The sequence below is a fragment of the Lissotriton vulgaris genome, chromosome 2_1, assembly GCF_964263255.1.
Source record: "Lissotriton vulgaris chromosome 2_1, aLisVul1.2, whole genome shotgun sequence".
Classification (NCBI taxonomy): Eukaryota; Metazoa; Chordata; class Amphibia; order Caudata; family Salamandridae; genus Lissotriton; species Lissotriton vulgaris.
Genome location: NC_141687.1, coordinates 2,030,349,276 through 2,030,370,749, shown reverse-complemented (window position 1 = coordinate 2,030,370,749; position 21,474 = coordinate 2,030,349,276). Strand labels below are relative to the sequence as shown.

Sequence of the window (21,474 nt, the reverse complement as noted above, 5' to 3'; positions counted from 1 at the left end):
GATCGTCAGGAGTCACTTTTGGATAATACCAGGAACAACAATAATTGTCTTGTGTTCTTAGTAAGGAACTAAAGTTAACCTACAAATGATTGTTAAAAAATTATCAAAAAATTGTGTAACAGGAAGATATTTGCTGTCACATGATTACTTGAATAATTCTTGGTATTACGCTCAGGAATCTCTGTTAAGTATTGTATTTACATATATAAAGTGCTTTGCTATCACTAGGTTGTCTGTGAATGTACATCTGGTATTTCTATTTTTCCCACACAAATATATGGGCTAAGTATTATAACTTCTCTCTTTTACAGGGCGTTGCCATGCCAGCAGCCTATAGAATGGCTCTGAAGTTGCTTCCTCTAGATCCAAAAGACCATGGAACCCAAAGATGCAGAATTGGACCCGAGATATTTTCTTACTTGAAAGCTAAGATCGGTGCTCCATTACGGATTACTTTGCATGGCTTTGGAGATTGTTTGTGTACTGCCTGGCCTCGAAAAGACCTATGTGATGGGTACATACAGCTGGATTTGAAGTGCACAAATATTGGCCTAACTAAGCTGGAATTAAAATCACAAACAATTGATGCAACCCAAATAAGTATTGTGATGTGTAACAAATTACGAAAAGTCACGGTTCGAGTTGTTACAAATCTTAAAGCAAAGCAAGACAGTCCTGACATTATTTTTCAAGAGACTGTTAAAGACTTGTTAAAAAATGTTTATTTTTCTGTCAACCATGTGGTTTCGGTAACATCAACAGGAACTCCTATTTTGTATATTGAAATACTTGCTGCAGATCCCCTTACAATAGATGCTGGGTATATAACATCAAAAACAAGTGTGTGTATCAAGGAAATTATTACAATGGAACAGTATGAACATTTGTCAGCAAAGGAGCCTCTGGAAATGTCAGTTGCAGGAATGGATGATTTACGCACCTCATTAAAAGAATTAATTGCTCTTCCTTTACAGTATCCTAAAACCTTTACAAAATTAGGTCTTTCTTGTCCCAGAGGTATTTTACTAGTGGGTCCCCCTGGAGTGGGGAAGACGCTACTTGTGAGAGCTGTTGCAAAAGACATAGGCGCTTCCTTGCTGTGTATCAATGGTCCAGCAATACATGGAGCTCGACCGGGAGAAAGCGAGGAAAACTTGCGTCAGCTTTTTGAACAAGCTAGCCAATCTTATTCTAGAAGACTAACTGTTCTATTTATTGATGAAATCGATTCATTGTGTCCCAAACGTGGAGGTTCAAATAATGCCCCAGAGAATAGAATTGTTGCACAACTTCTGACTTTGATGGATGGCATCCACAGTACAACTAAAATGATCATCGTGGGTGCAACAAATCGTCCTGGTGCCCTCGATTCAGCCCTCAGGAGACCAGGTAGATTCGACCGAGAGGTAATCATATATCTGAAATCACACTTGTAGTAATTCAAGCACACATATTCATCTTGTTCCCCAATGTTTATGCAATATGAAATGACTCATGTATCCTTTACAAAGAATCCTAAACGTTTGTGAGCATGTAAACACCTAAAGGTGGGATAATCTGATCTTGGCAAATGTTATGGAAATGTGTTTATTTTCTAGATACTTGCATATTTGGAATTGATGTCACTTGGGAAAGATGGTATAATCTAAGTCCACTTTGCTTACCTTCCATTTCACAGCCTCTCTCGCCCTCCCAGAGGCAGTTCCTTTTGTCAGAAGTTTGGTTCCTTTGATTGATAAATGGCAGACATACTTACTACATTCTCTTGATTTAATTAACTAACTTGTGCAAAATGATCTTTGTGTCTGTTACTATTCCAAGTAATGTTTGACACTGCATGTGTGTTACTAGACACCGAAGAAGCCCAATTTTATCCTTTTTTCCCAAGTTGCTTTTTATAGATTTTTTTCTAGTGTGTCAGTACAAAAATACAACAACCAAAGGGTTTGGGGTAATAACAGCCCTGCTGGACTCAATCCACTGGGTTGACAAAACCCTAAGAAACAACCCGAGTTCTACAATTTCTGAACCAGTATAACAGTAAATGTTACAAATTGGTGGAGAGTCCAAAAAAGAAAAACATAAGTTTTGCTTGTTTTGTTACAGCTAAACAATTTCAAGTTTCAGTAGTCACTTGGCATTCATATCAAGTTCAATAATTGTTTTCTTTGATGTTGTGCAACATCAAAGAAATCAGTTACTGCACTTGATATGAATGGAAAGTGATTATTGAGATTTGAAGTTGTTTGGCTGTACTATATCAATAACATTTAAACAAGCAACACTGAATTTTGGAAGTAATGTTACGTACGTAAAGATACAAACTTGCAAAATGAAAATGAAGAACTCATGACATTATTATTGTATTGATATTTGGAAGAACTAAATGTAATTTTTCTTTAATTCAAAAGTTGTTTTTCTTTTTTGACCTTTGTACCAATTTGTAACATTTATTGTTACAGTACTTCATGAAATTGTGTCATTACAAACAATTCAGTAATATTGGCAACAATTGGGCGCTTCGTAAAACAGTAGAAACATAGGATAACTTCTTCGCAATTAGCTCAATCTACCTCACACAATACATTAGAGCACATACTGCACTTTAGTTTAACAGATGAATATTTAAAGAAACCGCTCCCTCACCCACGCAGACTTGGCGATGCATACTCTGCATAGGACATTCTTACAGATTCAGAAGTCGTAATCTAAGTACTCATAGAACTTTCTCAATAGATCGCAGTCTTCTAACTCCCCCCTTTTCAGTCCAGCTAATAATTTGTTTAGGTCTAGAAAGAACCATCTTGTAATGACTTTAGGCAGTGACAAAAATTGATAAAAAAATCCACGGCTGGAGTAGCATCTTAGCCATTTACACCATACTCAAAGGGGAAAATGGCAGCTGGCACCAAAAAGGTGATATCTGTGGCAGTGGCAATCTACTCTACATTGGCCATCGAAAATATGTCATTGTCATGATAGACCTGGACCCCTAAATATTTGAAGGCGTCTTACTCCCATCATAGAAGCAATTCAAGGTCAGGTGGATGATTCAGTCCCACTACCTGCAACGGGAAAAGACAGGCTTTGTCCCAGATCGTTTTGAGACCCAAGACTTTACTGAATCTTTTGAGTTCCTTCATTATATTGGGCACATCACCAATGGGGTTGTAGATAAACAATAGGGCATTTTCTGCGTATATAGTGTGTATTTTGTTGGAGATGTATTCTCCATGATTGTCCTTTGTAGCACATCAAACATGCCAGGGCTCCACTGTCAATATAAAGAGCAGTGGGGATAAAGACAATCCCTATAGGTTAACCTACTCAATCTCCCATTGCCTAGAATAAATCTAACACGTATGTACCCTGGCAGTTTCACGAAGATACCAGTGCTGATCCCTATTTTCCGCAAAATGCCAGAAGAAGGTGCCAAACACCTTTTCTTTATTAAGAAAGCCAACTGCGTCCCATTGTTGCCCCCTGGGGACCTCTATCCACGACGTGAAACAGCCATTTGAGGTTGGCATGAGTGTTTTGTCCAGGGTTAAAGCCACTATGATCCGAGTTTACTAAAAAGTGCATCATGGAATGCATGCAATCTGTTCTCTATCATTTTCTCTAGTATCTTACACTCAATATTGAGCAGGGTTAGAGGACTATATGATTTCACATCCAACGGATCACTACGTATAGTGATGGCCTCCCTTGCAGATCTTGGTAGCTCACCTTTCCGAAGTGCCGCTTCATACGTGTGTAATCATTTTGGTGCATGTTATGTTATAAGCTGCTTGAAACAATTGAACGATAGCCAGTTTGACTTCCTGTATGGTGAATATGGCATCTAAAGTTTCTTTTTGTTCCACATTTAAGCTTGTTAAATATCGTATCTAAGTACTCGCAGGCACTCATAGTAGTCTCAGCAGTCAGTGTGGTATACAGAACCTCATAATACCAGGTAAGCATTTGATTAAAATGTGCTTAAGAGTGTGTTCTTAAAACCTGTATCTGTGTATATAGGATAGATAGCTATTCAACAGCCAGGCCAATGTTCTCCCAGGTAGGTCCCCTTCCTTGTGTTGCATGGCAATATACTCTTTGTGGATGATCTCTGCTAATCTGTCAGTAAGTGTGTGTTAATGTTGTTTAACCTCGATAAATGTTTGCATAATTTAAACTTCAGTCACAGATTGTCTCTATGTATTTTCAGCACAACATTAGACATTTTCCTTTGTTTGGTGAATTTTAGGTCCTAGGTTTCAGACAGACACTGATGATAACCACTTTAAATGTTTTCCATTCACTTGATAGATCTTCTGCCATGCCTTTCCACTGAAATATTGGTTGATATTTTCACCCACTATGGCTCCATCTGATAGACATTATTAATGGGCAGTGGGCTGATTCTGATCAACGTAGGTATCCAATATCTATGATGGAGTTTGCTATGTCCGTTCCCTCAAAAAACACGTACGGCCATGTGCTAATATCATGCACCAGGAAAGAAAGTTAATATTCCCTTTTGTATGGGGGTGTTTCAGGTCACATGTCTGTTAAATATTACCTGTGATTCCATGCGGCCAGATTCTGCATGCTCAGCCGCACAGGTGCCCCTAGCAGTGGAGCAACTGACCTATCCAACATAACTGCGTTATAGTCTCCTTCCCCAGATTGCTGGTGAGTCACATTTGTTAAGCAACAATTGCATAGTATTTTGTATATTGTAAGAGGAGCCCTGATTGGTGATAAGGGCAGATATTCAAAGCAGTGACACCCGGATGAAGAACTGCTTCAAGCTCAATCCAGAAAGTCCTCATCATAGGCTTCATCCCCTCCACCTGGGATGACTCCTGGTGGCCCTCAATGCTTGGACCTCCCAAACAGACCACGCACGGAACCTCAACATCATCCTAGACTCCTAGCTCATCATGAGCCACCAAATCAATGCTGTCTCATTGCCCTGCTTCCACATGCTTTGCCTGCTCCGAAAGATTTTCAAGTGGATCCCCACAGAGTCGAGAAAGGCACCCATGCACTCCTCAGTAGCAGAATCGACTATGGCAACACACTCTACGCCGGCATCACCCAGAAACTCCTCATGAAACTGCAGAACTTTCAGAAAACCTCCGCCAGACTCATCCCCAACATTTCCCGCCGCAGCCTCATCACTAGCCACCTGAGAGACCTCCACTGGCTCCCAGTGAACAAAAGAATCACCTTCAAGCTCCTCACACACGGCTTCAATGTCCTACACCTTGTGGACTTGCGTACCTGAACCACCAACTCGCATTCCACACATCCACCAGAGACCTCCACTCCACCCAGGTAACCCGGCCATCGTCCCACCTATCTGCAAGACCACGGCTGGAGGAGATCCTTCTCCTACCTCGCAGCAAAGACCTGGAATACACTACCTCTCCACCTCAGGCAACACCGTTCCTGCCTCACTAGGAAGGACCTTAAGATCTAGCTTTTGAACTGAACTTCAGCGTCCCGTTGGACCAGCATCTAACGCCTCCCCATGCCCACTAACAGTTGTGGGTTCTCTACGCTGCTTCTAGGGTGTCGCCACTGCATGTGGCACCCACGTCCACCAAGCAGTAGAACGCTCTCACTTCGATTGCTCAGCATTTACATGTTTTAAAGGTCAACAAGGGAGCCTGAACAGGTCAACACAGGACCTTGGGAAACATGATTATTTGAAACAACAGTGGTCCCATGTAAAAGAATATTTTTAACCACAATGAATATAGACACAATGGAACTATATTAGTTTGACATGTCCAGCCGGACAGAGGTCTCAATCTTTACTTAATCAGAAGTGAACGAACAAAAATGAAAAAACAAGGATTCCTTCAACAGTGCAACGTAGTGGGTCACAAGCCTGCACCCAAGCACATACAGATTTATACAGTGAGGAAACAAGGAACAGAACAGGGCTATTAGGCAAAAGCAGCGAATTTCTGTAGTTTTTATAAAGAAATAGAACATTGAAAGCTTTTCTGCATTGGCTCAACAACAACTGTAATGGCCTCACCTTCACTCTTACACACAGTAATGTCAGTATCCCTTTCCTTGACCTCTGCATCCAACATAAAGATGGTTTGCTTTACACCTCCTTGTTTCACAAACCGACTGAAAAGAATACATTACTCAGTTACGGGAGCTGCCACCCTAGAGCCCTAAAAAAACAGCCTACCATACTCCCAGTTTTTAAGGCTCAGAAGGAATTGTTTCCAAAAAACTGACTTCTTCAATGAGGCTAATATACTTGCAGCCAAGCTGAAGTTCAGGGGCTACCCTCGCCGCCTGGTTAAAAACCCTATGAAAAGGGCTTGGTACTGCCCGCGTGAGACCCTATTAAAGCCCAAACATTAGAAATCCAATAACAAATTAGTATGTGTTACAACATTCTCCATGGCTTCCAATAAAATCCGTAAAAGTATAAATAAAAATTGGCATATCCTGAACTCTGGCAGCCTAGATCTGGAAATGCTGCTTTTTGCATTCAAAAAAAGCAAAAATCTAAAAAATCAAATAGTGAGGGCAGCTCTCCCCTCAACTTCTACTCCGAATACTACACTAAATGATCTTTGATCATTCCTGCCCATAAGGGGCCATGTCAAATGCGGGACCTGTGTTGTGTGTGATTTATCTATTGAATGTAAGGAATTTATTTTTAAAGATGTGAGAAACGAGTTAAAAACATTCCCTAACTGTAATAGTTGTAATCTTGTGTATGCCATCTTTTGTCCATGAAATATGATCTATGTGGGCCAAACGAAACAAAAATCAAACTGAGATGTAATTCACAAAACATACTATGACAACTGTGTCATAGATTCTATAGTATACTTGGGAAACATCTCAAGGCAACAGTTTCTGACGGTCTTCCATGTCAGTAGGAAGATCAGATGCCGTTTAGAGTTTGAATGGCACTAGGAACCCATTTAGCCTATAATATGACAGAATATTCAGAAGTCCCTCCGTCTCCTGGGAACAGCCCCGGAAATCGTCCCCTCATAACATGCACTAAGCCAGGCTTTCAAGTCCACCTTCATTCTATTTTCTTTTCTCTCTGACTCCTTAGCCATAGTAATATTTCAGAAGTTGTGTTGGTCACCACTGTATGCTTTGTTCCAGACTGAGAGGCTTTTTACACACCTCTTTGACTGTTATGTTACTTCATATGCTAACATTATTTAGGTCTCTTCACTTTATCGATTTGTCTTAGATTTACATGGTTGATTCATTTTAAGTGGCTAGTGTCACAGTGCACTTATGGCATGAAGAAGGTCTCTCTCAGACAGTGTTATATTTTTAGCCCTAAATAAGGATTGCAGGCTTTCTGGGAACTAATGAGACTTTTAAGGTGGTGGTAATCTATCACAAAATTAAACCATGAATACAATGAGTTATAGGTGTCATGGAAGGTTGCCAAATGATTGTTTTCGAGAGCACTTGATGATTTGCAGTACTATATGTCAAAATCATGATACAAGGGAAGGATTTGGTGGTAGGTTTCTCAAGAGTTTTGAACTAAAATGTTGCAACTGGTTGTGGATAGTGAAGCTGCAGGTACATGTTGCATCTTAACAACGGCAAAAATCTGTGTTTTTGGTATTGCTTTGATGCAAAAGTTGATTATAATACAAATCTGCTTGCTATTTGAAGTTAATCGGTTTCCAATAAGAAACCTTTATAAATATACCTTCTTCCTCCAGTAGGTAGCTGCCTTCAGCTTGAATCAATCTTGGATGTACGTATCATTTTATTTGGGATGTGTTTGTGCTGTTTAGCTCTGCAAGTAATGCACACCATAATTGGAAACAAAAAAAACAACCTCTACAATGCTGTTAAATTGTGGTGATTTGATCCTCTAAAGTAATCCGAGCGCTTTTATCCCCTTCTTATAAATAATGTCGTTTGCTTTCAAATAATGGGCCTTGAAAAATGCAAAACATCCAGCCCTCACCTAATCTTATCCAGATCACTGCGGTTCAGCATTGAGACTTCCACAAGTTTAATGCTATCTGCCACTGTACTATCTAAGAATTCCATAATCACACGGTTATAGTGAGCCTTTAGCCAAGCACTGTAATAGTTTTAATTTAGAATGGAAAGATAAATATGATTTCACGACACGAGCAAATTACTTCCATTTTCCACTGTGACTCAAGTTTGTAGTGCATTACGTATGTCTTCACGAGTAAGAATGCTGGTATTTTATTACTATAGCAAACGTTGATTACGCTCATATGTAATTTTACAGCCTTTAAAAAGCCCCAGGCTTACCAGCCAAAGGGGTAAAAGGTGTTGTGGGAAAAACCTTGTTCATATAAAAAATAGAGTAAACTAATACTCTCCAAAGGAGAATGGCCTTTCAGTGAATGAATCACACCATTGAAAGTCAGAAAAGTTAACTTCTCCACCTAGTATTGTCATTGGATGTTTAGTAAAAGTACTTGTGAATTTGAATGTAAAGTAAACTCGTGAATCCAAATAAGTTGAACAGATTAGCTTTATTGAAAGCCCACCAGGGAGGCAAGTCATGCAGCAGCTAGTCCAGCCAGTCCAGGTTGCAACTGCCTGGCTTGAACATCAACATTCCCAAAGACCCTTACCAACATTCTTAAAAAGGAATGCTGCATTTTAAAGGAGAAAATACAACAGAATGATTAGATTTCAAACTCTAATTGTGTTAATTAAGTAAGCTTCTGCGAAATTCATTAACAGAATATTGGGTACATGCATGGTCTCTCAAAACAAATGTAGTTTGTCATTATAGAATAGGATGCCCAGCCTACATTCATCGAGTGTGTCCTTTTTTCGCACAAACACACTCTCTTCACATCACTGCCCACTGTTTATGTTTTTAAGCACAGTTTATCCTTTTCTTATGTGATGCTTGGTGTCACAGAACAGAATGCCTGCAATTTTTTAATTCGGAAAGTTGAACCGAAATTGCTTTTTATTTTGTTATATTTGTGCTACCCTGTAGTTCTCCATAACAATAGCAGCAATAAGTAAGAACTTTGACTAGTTCAAAGCTGAGCTCTGCTAATTTAGTTTATGGGAGGCTTCCAAGGTCCAGCTTCTGCATCTCTCAGACACTCAGAAATCAGCTGCCTGGTTAGATTTTGGTTGACAGGAAGAGACCCACTCACTCATCGCCAGACAGCGGTCTTCCAGTTAAGCCTGAAGGGGCTTGTAGCGTTCACAATCATCTAGCCCTGTGCGTTTCTATGAAGAAATCATGTTACATATATCCAGCCACTTGTTTTTGTTTTGAACACTAGTACATTTTCAATATTCCAAATCAAGATTTGCCCTCCCATTGAGCCCTCTTGTGCATTTCAATCTTAATTCATTAACCTTTGCTTGTTTGCACAGCTAATATGAGTGACTTACTACATCGAATCAAACAATAGGCAACATTAGGTGTGGAACCAAAATCTATAATATATTCTTTAAATGTAGTTCATTAGTTTGTGATTTAACCAGCAACACCTGTAATTTAACAGTTACAAAGGCATTTAAAAAAAGGTAGACTACAGCCAGCATTTCTGTCAAGTGTGACTTCTTTTAAAATGAAAGGCTTATCAAATTAAGAGATTTCAAAAGTTTGAGGATAAAAATCACCGTCCCGCTGAAGGCTTTGACCCATCTCACATGAGAAGAACCATGTAAACCGTTTAGCCTAACTAACCACCCGAAACTGAGCCACCCTGCAAGCAGTCACCAGAGAATAACACAGAACCATTAAGGACACCTAACCCTTTAAACTTAGCAGGATTTTGAGAGGAGTCTGTTACATGACACACTTGTTAATCAAATTAAATACTTTCCACATCCCCTTTACCCCCTTCTCAGTAACTCTTTGGGCTTTCTGTGTTTTAAAGTTGTATTTGAATGATGGATTTTTTTGAAAATATAGGCTGATGCATTGTTCCAAGGTGAAAATGGTCCTACATAATTCTGCAGGTTAAATCTTGTTTCTGGGTACAAAGGGTTGATAGTTTTTTATTCTGTATTTAAAGGCTCGATTGAGGTCTGGTGTATGAATTATCATATTCGGTCCTTAGGATTCCTATTCCCCTTTCTTTTCAGTACCTTGTATTAGGCCCCTCTTCTACCTGTACCTCTCTTTTCTTGCACATTGCTCTCTTGATTTGTAGTTGAGGATCCATACATACATTTACTCGGCATAACCACAGCGCCAATGTGTCATGGATGCCATGCAAAATTATCTAGTTGTTCACAATTTTTAATACAGTGTTGGAACTAACATTACTGGTTTTCCCCATCATTGGTGGGCACAGGAAGTTATGTCACTGGATTTCCCACCATCTATGTGCGCAGAAAGTGAAATCACTAGGTTGACGATCATCCAACTGCACAGGAAGCGACATCACTCCTCCCCCTCTCAAAACCTACTTAAAAGCGTCCGCAGCAGATGCATGTACCATGTGCGAAAGGCAAGCCCAACGGCGCCCTATGCTAGGAGTCCTGGTCCTCTCTATTGCTTCAAATGTCCACATCATCACCCCCCACCTGCCACCCCCCAAGCTGCTGCCTCGCCGCACAACTCAACATCGAAGGAGTGATCTGCAAATGTTCTTGCATTTGCCCACACTCACAGAATCCGCACCAACAGCCTACAATACCCCACTCTTTCACACGCCCACATTCCTATAACCACCCACACAACCCTCTGCATTGTCATGGATGAGCCTCGAAACCCCCTCACTCACCAAACATACCCCAGAAATGTGGGGCATGCTGCACAAGAATAACCCGGGCATACTTTTCATCACCAAAATTTGGCTGAAATCTGCAAAAGCACTGGTCGTCTCAACAGCCACCTCCCCACCCCCTTTCTGGTTACAGGATTGCCAGGCAGCACAGACTTTACAGCCCCAGTGGAAGAATCGTCATCATCCACAAGCATACCATCAACTGCACTGCCTCCACATACACTTCATCCTTCAGCATGGAACATCTTTTATTCATGACCCACATCTCAGCCAACTTCAACATAAGCAGAACTCACACCCATAGACCACTGAGACCGCACACCAACTTCACCTACACCACCACAGACTTCGTCGTACCACTTGTCCTAGATGCTAACAATTGTATCCTACTCTGAGACCTGAACTACCACCTGGAGGACCGCCCACCCCAACTCAAAACTCCAAAATACTCATCTAAGACTTTGGAAGCCTGGGCCTCACCAAACGAGTAAAGGGACACGAGGGACACGAGTCACTGGACACATCCTAGATCCTATTTTCACCACCTTCAAATACATCTAAGTAGACAAACCAACACCAATCTCCTGGACAGACCACACCCTCCCCACGTTCAACATCCCCTGTTCCTGTCTGGCACACAGACACCCCAATCACACTAGCCCGTATCACTGACATGGACTGGAACACCGCTCTCAACACCCATGACCTGAACACAGCTAAACTTCCCAAAGCCATCAAGAATTTCAGCAATTGGATCACCTTCTCTGCGGACTCACTAGCCTCCCTCAAAATTTGCAAGTAAAATCTAAACCCCAGGTGCAGTTCTTACATGGAGAAACACAGACTAATGAAATTCCACTGCAAACAAGTGGAGCGAAAATTTGGAATGAGCTAGGAAAATGCAGACTGTACATTCCAATCTGTCCTGAAAGGCTACCACCAAATGATCAAGACACCAGACGCACCGCTTTGGGGGGAGCACATCGATGTCAGCTAGAGGCGTTGTGAACCCAGTTCTTTAGAGCTACAGCAGAGGTGGGGTCCTTTATGGGATTCTTCTGTTTGCAACTCTGCATACAAAAGCGTATAATTAACACTATAATGGAATGCAACATCAATAGAAGAGCAAGAAAGAGAAAAGACGAATGAAAGATGAATAAATAGAAACGTGAAAGATAGATGGAATATTGAATGGAAGGAAGGGTGGATGGATGAGTGTTTAAACGAATGGGTAGGGGGTAATTGAGTGGGTAGATAGATGAATGGGTGAAAGGACAATTGAATGGCTAGGTGGATGGGAAGGTGAAAGGATGGCATAGTAAAGGGATGAATGGATAGGTGGATGGATGGCAGAGTAAAAGGCTGGATGGATGAGGGGGTGAAAAGAAGTGAATTGGTGGCAAAATGGATGGGAGAATGGATGGATGTTGGATGGATGCATGGCAGAGTAGATGGATGGATGGCAGAGTGGATGAATAGATGAAGGAGGGCATAGTGGATGGAATGATGGATGGAAGACTAGATGGCTGGCTGGATGGGTTGATAGAGTGGATGGATAGATAGTAGAGTGGATAGATGGATGGAACAGTGGATTGGTGGATTGATGGCTGGATGGGTGCGTGGATAGAATAGGGAAAGATTGGATGATGGATGAAAGAATTAATGGATGACCGAGTATAAAGGTGAAGTAGTGGATTTCAGCAGATGAAGGGATGTACCAATAGATACTTGGATGGAAGAAACAAAGGTGCTCTTCTCAGGTAGGTTGGGCTCACTTGCTTCTCCTGCGTAATCCAATCAGAGGTTTTGTTCAAAGCGGGGTCATCTTCATTTTCTGGCTATTTTCTTGATGCCAGCACCAACAGAAGCAAAGACATTTTCACCATTGTAAAGGATTTCACCTCACCAGTCGCCGCCTCCACCTCTCAGGACCTCTGCAACAATCTCTCTCAATTCCTCAGCAATAAAATTACTGCCATATTAGAGCAACCTCAACATGAACCCGGACCAGACAGACTTCGAAAAATGCCTCCTAATTTTCTCCAAAGAACCAGTGCTGACTGCGTGGTCTTTCATCAAACTGCCGCCACCATGAAGCCCATTCACTTAGCAGTCCCACCTGTCCCCTGCCCTCAATATGCCTACTCCAATTGAAATCCATCAGTGCCATGCTCACACCCATTCTGAACGCCTCCACCTCTTCCGCACCCTTCCCAGAAGCTTAAAAACACAGAACTGTCCTCCCATTGATGAAGACACCCTTCTCAGATCCTTCAACACTCGCCAACTGCAAACCGATCTCCCTGCTACAATTACCGGCCAAGGTCTTAGAGAAAGTCATCAACAGACACTTCAACAAATACCTCAACCACCAACTCCTTGACACCACTCAGTCTGGTTTCAGGCCCAACCACAGCATGAAAACTTCCCTCATTGCTACCACGGATATATCTGGACTGAGGAGACGCAGCTGCTCTCATTCTCATGGACCTCTCCACAGCATTTGACATGGTCTCCCAACTCATTCTCCACTAGCGCCTACACAAAACTCCGTAATCCAAGGACACACACTCCAATGGATCTGCTCCTTGACTGGAAGGACCCCAGTCAGCCTGTCACTGTACACCTCGGATGTCCGCAACCTAATCTGCGGAGTTCCACACTGATTCTCCGTAATCTCGACCCTCTTCAACGCATACATGATCCCTCTAATCATCATAATCCGCACTCACAACATCAACAGCCTCTCCTAAGCCAGTGACACGCAACTTATTATCTCCTTTGCAGACAAGATGCTCAGTAACCGTATCAAGATTGTAATCACCCACTGGATGAAGACCATCTGGTTGATGCTGAACACCGACAAGACCGTAAAAGGGATCTTCGGGAAGAGCACTTCACAGTAAGACTCCAACTGGTGGCCAACAGAGTTGTGGCTGACACCCACCCATGCAACCTCAGGATTAGCATCAACAGGACAATCAACATGACCGCCCAAGGCAGCGCCTCATGCTTCTTTATCCTGAAGTTACCAAGGAAGATTTTCAAATAACTCCCAATCAGCACCCAGAGAACCATCACACAGGCCCTTGTCACAAGCAAACTGGGCTACTGGAACACCCTCTAAGCCCGGATCAATCATCAAACAGCATTTGTAGAGCGGAACACTGTCACCCCTAGGGGTGTCTGTGCACGTGTATCTGTCGAAAAGACAGTTCTTGAGTCTCTCTCTGAAGTCTGCCAGCGAGGGGCTGTAGGGAGCTGTAGTGGACGGTTGTTCCATGTCTTGGCAGCGATATAGGCGAATGAGCAACCACTGCTGCAGAGAGGGCAAGTGAATAGGAGCACAGGTGTCTAGATGGTTGGTGAAAGTTCAGTTGTTGGTTGATGTAAGGAGGTCCTAGGTCATGGAGGGCTCTGTAGGTGTGCGTGAGGATCTTGAATTGTCATCTCTTCTGGATAAGTAGCCAGTGGAAGTCTCTCAGGTGTGGGGCAATGTGAGTTTGTTTAGGGAGGTGAAAGATGAGTCTGGCTGCAACCAAACGTAAAAACTCAAGCCTTACCGGAGCACAGGCGCTGCCTTTCTTTCCAAAGGGGACATTGCATCTTGCATCGGCACAGCCCGCCCGCCCGCCGCCGCCCGACCCCTTCAGTCACCTCGGGGGTCCGGCCGCTGAGTGGAGTGTGGGCGTGGCACAAGGACCACAAGGACCACAAATCCCATCAGCGCTAGCGGCGCATACCGCTACCTTTGCGCGCCAGGAGGCGCATAAATCAGGCGTCACCCTGATCGAGGGGGTGAAACCAAACTTAAAAACTCAAGCCTTACCGGAGCACAGGCACTGCCTTTCTTTCCAAAGGGGACATTGCATCTTGCATTGGCACAGCCCGCCCGCCCGCCCGCCGCCGCCCGACCCCTTCAGTCACCTCGGGGGTCCGGCCGCTGAGTGGAGTGTGGGCGTGGCACAAGGACCACAAATCCCAGCAGCGCTAGCGGCGCATACCGCTACCTTTGCGTGCCAGGAGGCGCATAAATCAGGCGTCACCCCCGTCTCGCGGGACGCCGGGCGAAGCCCGGGCTAAGGGCGGGCCCTCTGAGGCCCTCCGAGGACGAAGAGGTCGGGTTGGGTACACCCCCTTAACATCTCTGCCCAACGGTACATCAGGAAATCCTTTAATATCACTTGTATCTGTCTAAGAATCTCCCCTGCTACTTAGTATACAAAGACTAATACATTTCACGACATAGAGCTCCGCTGCATTACACTTACCGGGAGACCTCTGATTTCTCCACTCAGTGCTTGCTATCGCACTCCGGCTACAATCACACCGCAATGTCTACCAGGGGAAGTAGAAGTAAAACTGCTGCAGCAAACAGTACATCCATCATTGGCCCCATTGACAATTTCATTACGAAAACTCATGACGCTATTGACTTAAGCATCTCTCTCCTTGAAAGAAGAGTCTCACAAGACTTAAAAGCTGCCAAGCGTAGGGCCTCATATGAACTATTAACAACTAAACGTTCCTCCCTTGGCGAAATTTTGTTGGCAAAAACTCCTGTTAAGCAACACGAACTACAACTAGGCTGTTTGCAAGAAATACGGCCTGATATTCATACCATTCCTAACGAAATCAATTTATCAGCTACGGACCCACTGATTGACTGTGATTCTGATACGAGTAATGATCTTGAAAAGACACCAGATCTAAACATAATTCTTACTCCGGAAAACACAGAAGAGAATAGTCCTATATTATTAAGACCCACTGAAGAGGGCGCTATTCGTAAACAGACTCAACAACCAATAATAAGTATCCCTCCTGCTGCAAAATCACGTAAAAAATCTAAAGCTCCATCTAGAAAAACCACAATCAAGCACTCCACAGTTAGTGGAATAACAAAACAACCCGACCCTTCAACTGAAGCCATGCAGGAAAAGGTCCAGGAGTATATAAATAACTTTGACGCATCAGTAAAACAAATAAAAGATGACCAACTAATAGAAAGAGTTGGCAATCTCCTGGCGATCTTCATCTCACCAATCGAATCTCGATTGACTCGAATTGAAAAGAAACTTGAGGAACTCATCGCTGTTAACAAAAAGACTCCCACTAGAGACATTGTACCTACTAATACAGCGGGAAAAACAAATACCAGTAAAACCACCACTACAAAACAGACAGAAAAAGTTACATCATCTGTAGCTAGAACAACAAAACCACAACTAAATCCACTTCCTCTAGAAAGCAGAGATAAGTCTACAAACAACCCTACTACAGGAAATGGCCCAACTCTAAGTACAACTACTAGCACTCAGGCAGTAACTATTACTCCAGGAAAGACGACGGTATCATCTCAGGAACAAAAAAAGAGACACAACCATTCAACCTCTACTACCACAAACTCTCAAAAACCCCGGCTAACACATGACCCACCATATAATTCAAGGCAGATGCCTTCAAGAATCAATCTTCCTCCCGAATATGGTGCTTAAGTACTGATTCTGGTTAATGTGCCTAGGCTTAGGCATGATCAAGAGGAAACTTACTCATCTTTGAAAAACAAGATCTTGCATTGGTTGATAGCAAACTGTAACTATCCGATAGAGTGCACAGGAGAAATAAACAATGTACAGAGAGTAGGATGGATAGGCCCTTTAAAGAAAAAATTTGAAGGTGACTGTGTATCCATAAGCTTCAAAAATCCACAATGGGCCGAGAAAACTCTGGCTAGAGCCCCTCCACCCTCGGTTTGGGAATTTAACACTACTTTACTCCCGCTGGGGTACTTCTATAGGCATCTGATTACTGATGTACCAACAATGGAATCTAATCTAGCCACCCCTTTTCTCGATCACCATCCAATGTTTGTAAACAACTCCCCCTTTTTACAGCAGTACCCCAAATTTACATATCCGAACATCCATATGCAAAGACATCAACCACAGGTCCATTCTCATTTCACACCTCACCCTTATCTGTCTACAATGCCAAACAAAGAATATAGGGACCCTCGTTGGCAACAGGTTGCTGCTGCACCTGGCAATCTCTATAGTATTCCAACACAAAATAGGTTTGCTGCACTTTCCACTTTTGACTTCAATGATTGACAAGAAAATACTTACTTCGTAGGACTGGAGACCTATACACTAAATCCAGAAGGCCAGATGTCAGGTAGTGCCCTCAATACACAGGGAATAGACATTCATAACTCTATAGCAGAGAATACCCTAATCACCCAAAATCGAGTAGGACCAAATGATGAAACTAACTTAGCACAAACAAAAATTAGTCCTGAACTTCAGGGAAATTCAATAATTAAGATAACTTCTCCCAGACATAACAGAAGTACTTCCTCAATACATATAACTTTCTGGAACATAGCAGGTTTGCTGGCTAAAGTAACAAACCCTAACTTTTTAAACCAAGTGACTGCGAGCAGTATTATCTGTCTTCAGGAAACTTGAGCTATTGAGCCATTACATATAATGGGATACAAGACTTTCCTTTCCTCAGCAAAAAAATCTTCATCTGGAAGAAACAGTGGTGGTTTAACTATCTATATAGCCAATACTTTACACCATGAAGAGATAGTTCCTGTTAAACTACATGAGAATTACCAAATAGTTATTCTAAAGACAACCAAACAGACGCTATACATTATTGTAAACTTCTATAATAACAAGAAACTAGACGATCTGACCAATCTTCTTCAAGAGATTTCTCTTACTTTACAAGACTTAAAAGAGAAATTCATTAATAAAACATGCACCATACTTTGGGGTGGCGACTTTAATATCCACTTATGTGAGAATAATAACACAGATAAATGTGGGATAGAGGAAGATGATGGTAATATGATCACTCACTTTACTCACTCATATGAAGGCGAAAAAATGAACGAGGCTGTAACTGAACTAGAACTGGGCTTTGCAAACGAACTAAAAACCTCCCAAGTACCTTTTACACCAACCTTTAATGGTAGGGGACTAACGAGTCTGATAGACTACGTTATGATTTCAGCACATAAAGGCCCAAATATAGAATTATTTGAAGTAGCCAAAAACCCTCTAAGTGATCACTTCCCGATTGTAATCATCCTAAGAGAACAAAAAAAACAAAAAGATTTTGATACATTTTCTCTACTACATCAACAAAACCTAGAGCTGGGGTTTCTTAACGGCTACACCCTAAAATGGGGAAATGTTGATAAAAAAGCGATCATCTCAGGAGTAGTTACAGCATGTAAAAATGAGATATCACTTTGTCTAGACTATGAGGCAGAAAGTCCCAATATAATAGCTAGTTTCAATACTATTACAGAAAAGATAAAAAAGGCACTAACTAGATCTTGTAAACAGATTAACTGTGAAAAGAAAGGCTGGTTTAATTCAGCTTGTACTAAAGCACACATAAAATTAAAAAAAGCATTGGGCAGGAAACATAGAGACAGGGTGAAAATTACCGCTCTAAGGAGAGAATATGCCTTAGCAATTAAAAACAGAAAACAAGAGATAAAAACCGAGTTATGGGAGCGTCTAAAGAAAAGCTCAGAACTCAAAGATAGCGCTGAGTTCTGGAAAATAGTAAGATCACCATACCTCACAGGTAAGGAGGATATACCCTCTATCGATGTTGCAATCACTAACACTGAATGGGTAAATCATTATTCAAATGTTTTTGGTTTAGGATCATCATATACTACGGAAACAATGGACTTATTGAATCAAGTTATCTATCCGTTAAACCTGCAGTTTACCCATGACGAGGTACAGAAAGCATTAAGATCCTCAAAAATAGGCAAGGTCCCGGGGCCTGACGGGGTTCCCGTTGACATTTATAAATACGAGGAGGAACTCTGGTCCCCGCTCCTGACAAATGTATTAAACGCATCACTAGAAGAAGGCCTGATAAAATCATGGAAGACCTCTGTACTCGTCCCGATCTTTAAAAAGGGAGACCGAAACTCACCAACTTGCTATAGGCCTATCTCTCTCCTGGACTCTCTTGGGAAGGTCGCTGGTCGGATCATTCTCGAGAGACTCCAGGAGTGGGCTGTTACTAATAACGCTATATCAGATATACAATACGGTTTCCGCGAGGGTCTAGGCACTGTGGACCAAGCGTTAAACCTGTCCCTATTGGCAGGAAAGTATTTAGAGGCCAAGGGGAGTGTCTTTCACATGGTGTATGTAGACCTATCCGCAGCCTTTGATTGTGTTATACACTCAAGGCTGTGGATAATCATGCTGAAAATGGGAGTAGACCCTCCTATCGTAGACTTCCTACGAGAACTCTATACCGGAACAACAGGCAGAGTGCGATTCGGGACAAAGGGCCAACTGACAGATAGCTTCGGGGTGGAAAAGGGGGTCAGACAGGGATGCGTTCTGGCCCCCTTTCTATTCACCCTCTACACAAATGGCCTTGAGACAGCAATGCTTGAGGGAAGTAAAGACCTCCCCTCGTTCGGTCGTCGGCATATACCCGCTTTGCTATATGCAGACGACGCGGTCATTTTGGCTAGAACATCAGTGGAACTGCAGCGAGAGCTGGATAGATACTGTGAATTTATGTTAAGTCTGAACTTGTTTTTAAATGTTAAGAAAACTTTTACTATGCATGAGGGGAGGAAAAGCATGAAACCTAAAAGACTATTTGTGAAAGGAGAAGCTTTGGAAAGAACATCCACCTACCAATACCTGGGAATCGTCATTGACGACAAATTTAAGTGGAAAGCAGCAATTTCTGCTAGGAAACTATCCTTTCTAAAAGCAACAACGGCCTTGAGATCATTTGTTCAAAAATTGGGTCATAAGCCACCTTTAGAAACGTTAAAAATCTACAAGGCAAAATGTGTCAGTACCGCTATTTATGGGGCAGGGATATGGGGCTATGCAAACGTGACTGACTTACAAAAAATAGAAAACGCCTTTTTAAGATCCCTACTGGGGCTACCGAAAAATTCCTCTACATACGCCTGTCATGAAGAGCTGGGCATAGACCATCTAGAGGATATGATAAGAACTCAACCTATAATGCTCTGGCGCAGAATTTGGGTCACTGAACAATGCCACCTAACCAGACTCATTATCCAAGACATACAGACGCTTGAGCACTATGGGCGGATGAAATGGACAGCCTACGTAAAAGCCTTTTTAAAAGACATGGGATACAGTCATTATTTTGCAGATCCATCATCTCTAAACAGTATTTCCAAACTAGAACTGAGGAAAGCATGTCTATCACATTTGCATCAAATACGTCTGCTAAAAGAAATCCATAAACCCTCTGTACAACAAAGTTTATTAGTTCAAACAGTATCATCTGTCGAACCCTATTTGATGTATAATATGACCCAATTTGAAAAACTACTTTTGACACGCTTCAGGTTCAACATGTTCCACTTAATGGTCTGTTTTCCCACACAGAATGATTGGTCATCAAAACTGTTGTTGTGCCCTTGTGACTCCCAATCACAGCAGTCAACGATACATACAGTCTTATTTTGCAAATTCTTTGAGGCACCCCGCAGACAATGGCTATTGCCCATATTCAAATATTGGGGCTTACGCCAATGCCGCCCAGCTTACCTGGCGTTACAATATCTGGAAAATGAATTGATAGCAAAAGCAACTGTACGTTTCCTGAAATTTTGCATACGCCATAGGTCTAATCTCTGATAATTAAATGAATGAAGAGACCATAAGGGATGGCAGTAAAAGTTTACCCTTTTCTGTGATTTTATAAACTGTATTTTAAATTTACGATTTTTAACAGTCTTTTTTAAATTGAATCAATGTATAAAAATGTATTTCTATGAACTTTTATGGTTTTTCCTCTAAAAAAAAAACCGAATAAAGTTATTTTTGATTTGATTTGATTTGAGTCTGGCTGCAGCATTCAGTATGGTCTGGAGTCTTCTGAGAAGCTGGGTGGAGGTGCCGGCGTAGAGGGTATTGCCGTAGTCGATGCGTCTGGTGACGAGGGCCTGATTGACGGTCTTGCTGGTGTTGGTTGGGATCCGCCTGAAGGTTCTGCAGACCATGCGAAGTGTGTGGAAGCAGGAAGAGGCGTTTGTGTTGACTTGTTGTTTCATGTTAGCTGTTGAGGATAATGCCACGGTTGTGTGCATGGTAGGTCGGTGGGTGTAGGTCTGAGTTCATTCTGTGGGCCACCAGCTTTGGTCCCTGGCAGAGGTCTTCTTCCCGAAGAACAATACTTTGGTTTTGCCTAAGTTGAGTTGTAAGCAATTGTTTCTCATCCATTTGGTACTTTGATCATGGCGTTGCAGAAGTTGGTTTTAGCGTTGGAGAGGTCCTCGGTAAGTGAGAGGATCAGTTGAGTGTTGTCTGCATAGAAGATTATGTTGAGTCTGTAGGATCTGACATCTGTGAGGTGGGTCATGTAGGTGTTGAACAGAATGGGGCTGAGGGATGAATCTTGTGCTGCACAGTATATGATGAATTTTGTGTGTAGAAGTGAAGGGAGGCAGTTGGATGCTGTGTGTGAGTTCTGTAAGGAAGGAGGCAATCCATATGATGGCTTCTTTCTGTATGCTATGCTGAGGAGCCTGTTGGTGAGGGTGTTGTGGGAGTCGGCGTTGAAGCCTGCAGAGGATCAGGGTGACAGTTTTCCACGCTCCAGAAGTGTTCTGATGTCATCTGTGGCGGCCATCAACTTGGCCTCAGTGCTGTGGTTGGCACTTAATCCT

The 21,474-nt window shown here is 42.3% G+C and overlaps 1 protein-coding gene across 2 annotated transcripts in view; it reads left to right on the top strand.

Annotated features, from left to right (window-relative positions):
- AFG2B (AAA ATPase AFG2B) overlaps window positions 1-21,474 on the top strand; it is a 247,052-nt gene that overhangs the window by 33,221 nt on the left and 192,357 nt on the right. For both annotated transcript variants that reach the window (XM_086958256.1, XM_086958257.1), the window contains exon 3: window positions 312-1,406. In XM_086958256.1, the coding sequence (XP_086814382.1) occupies window positions 312-1,406 (1,095 nt within the window). The remainder of the gene's footprint in view (window positions 1-311; window positions 1,407-21,474) is intronic.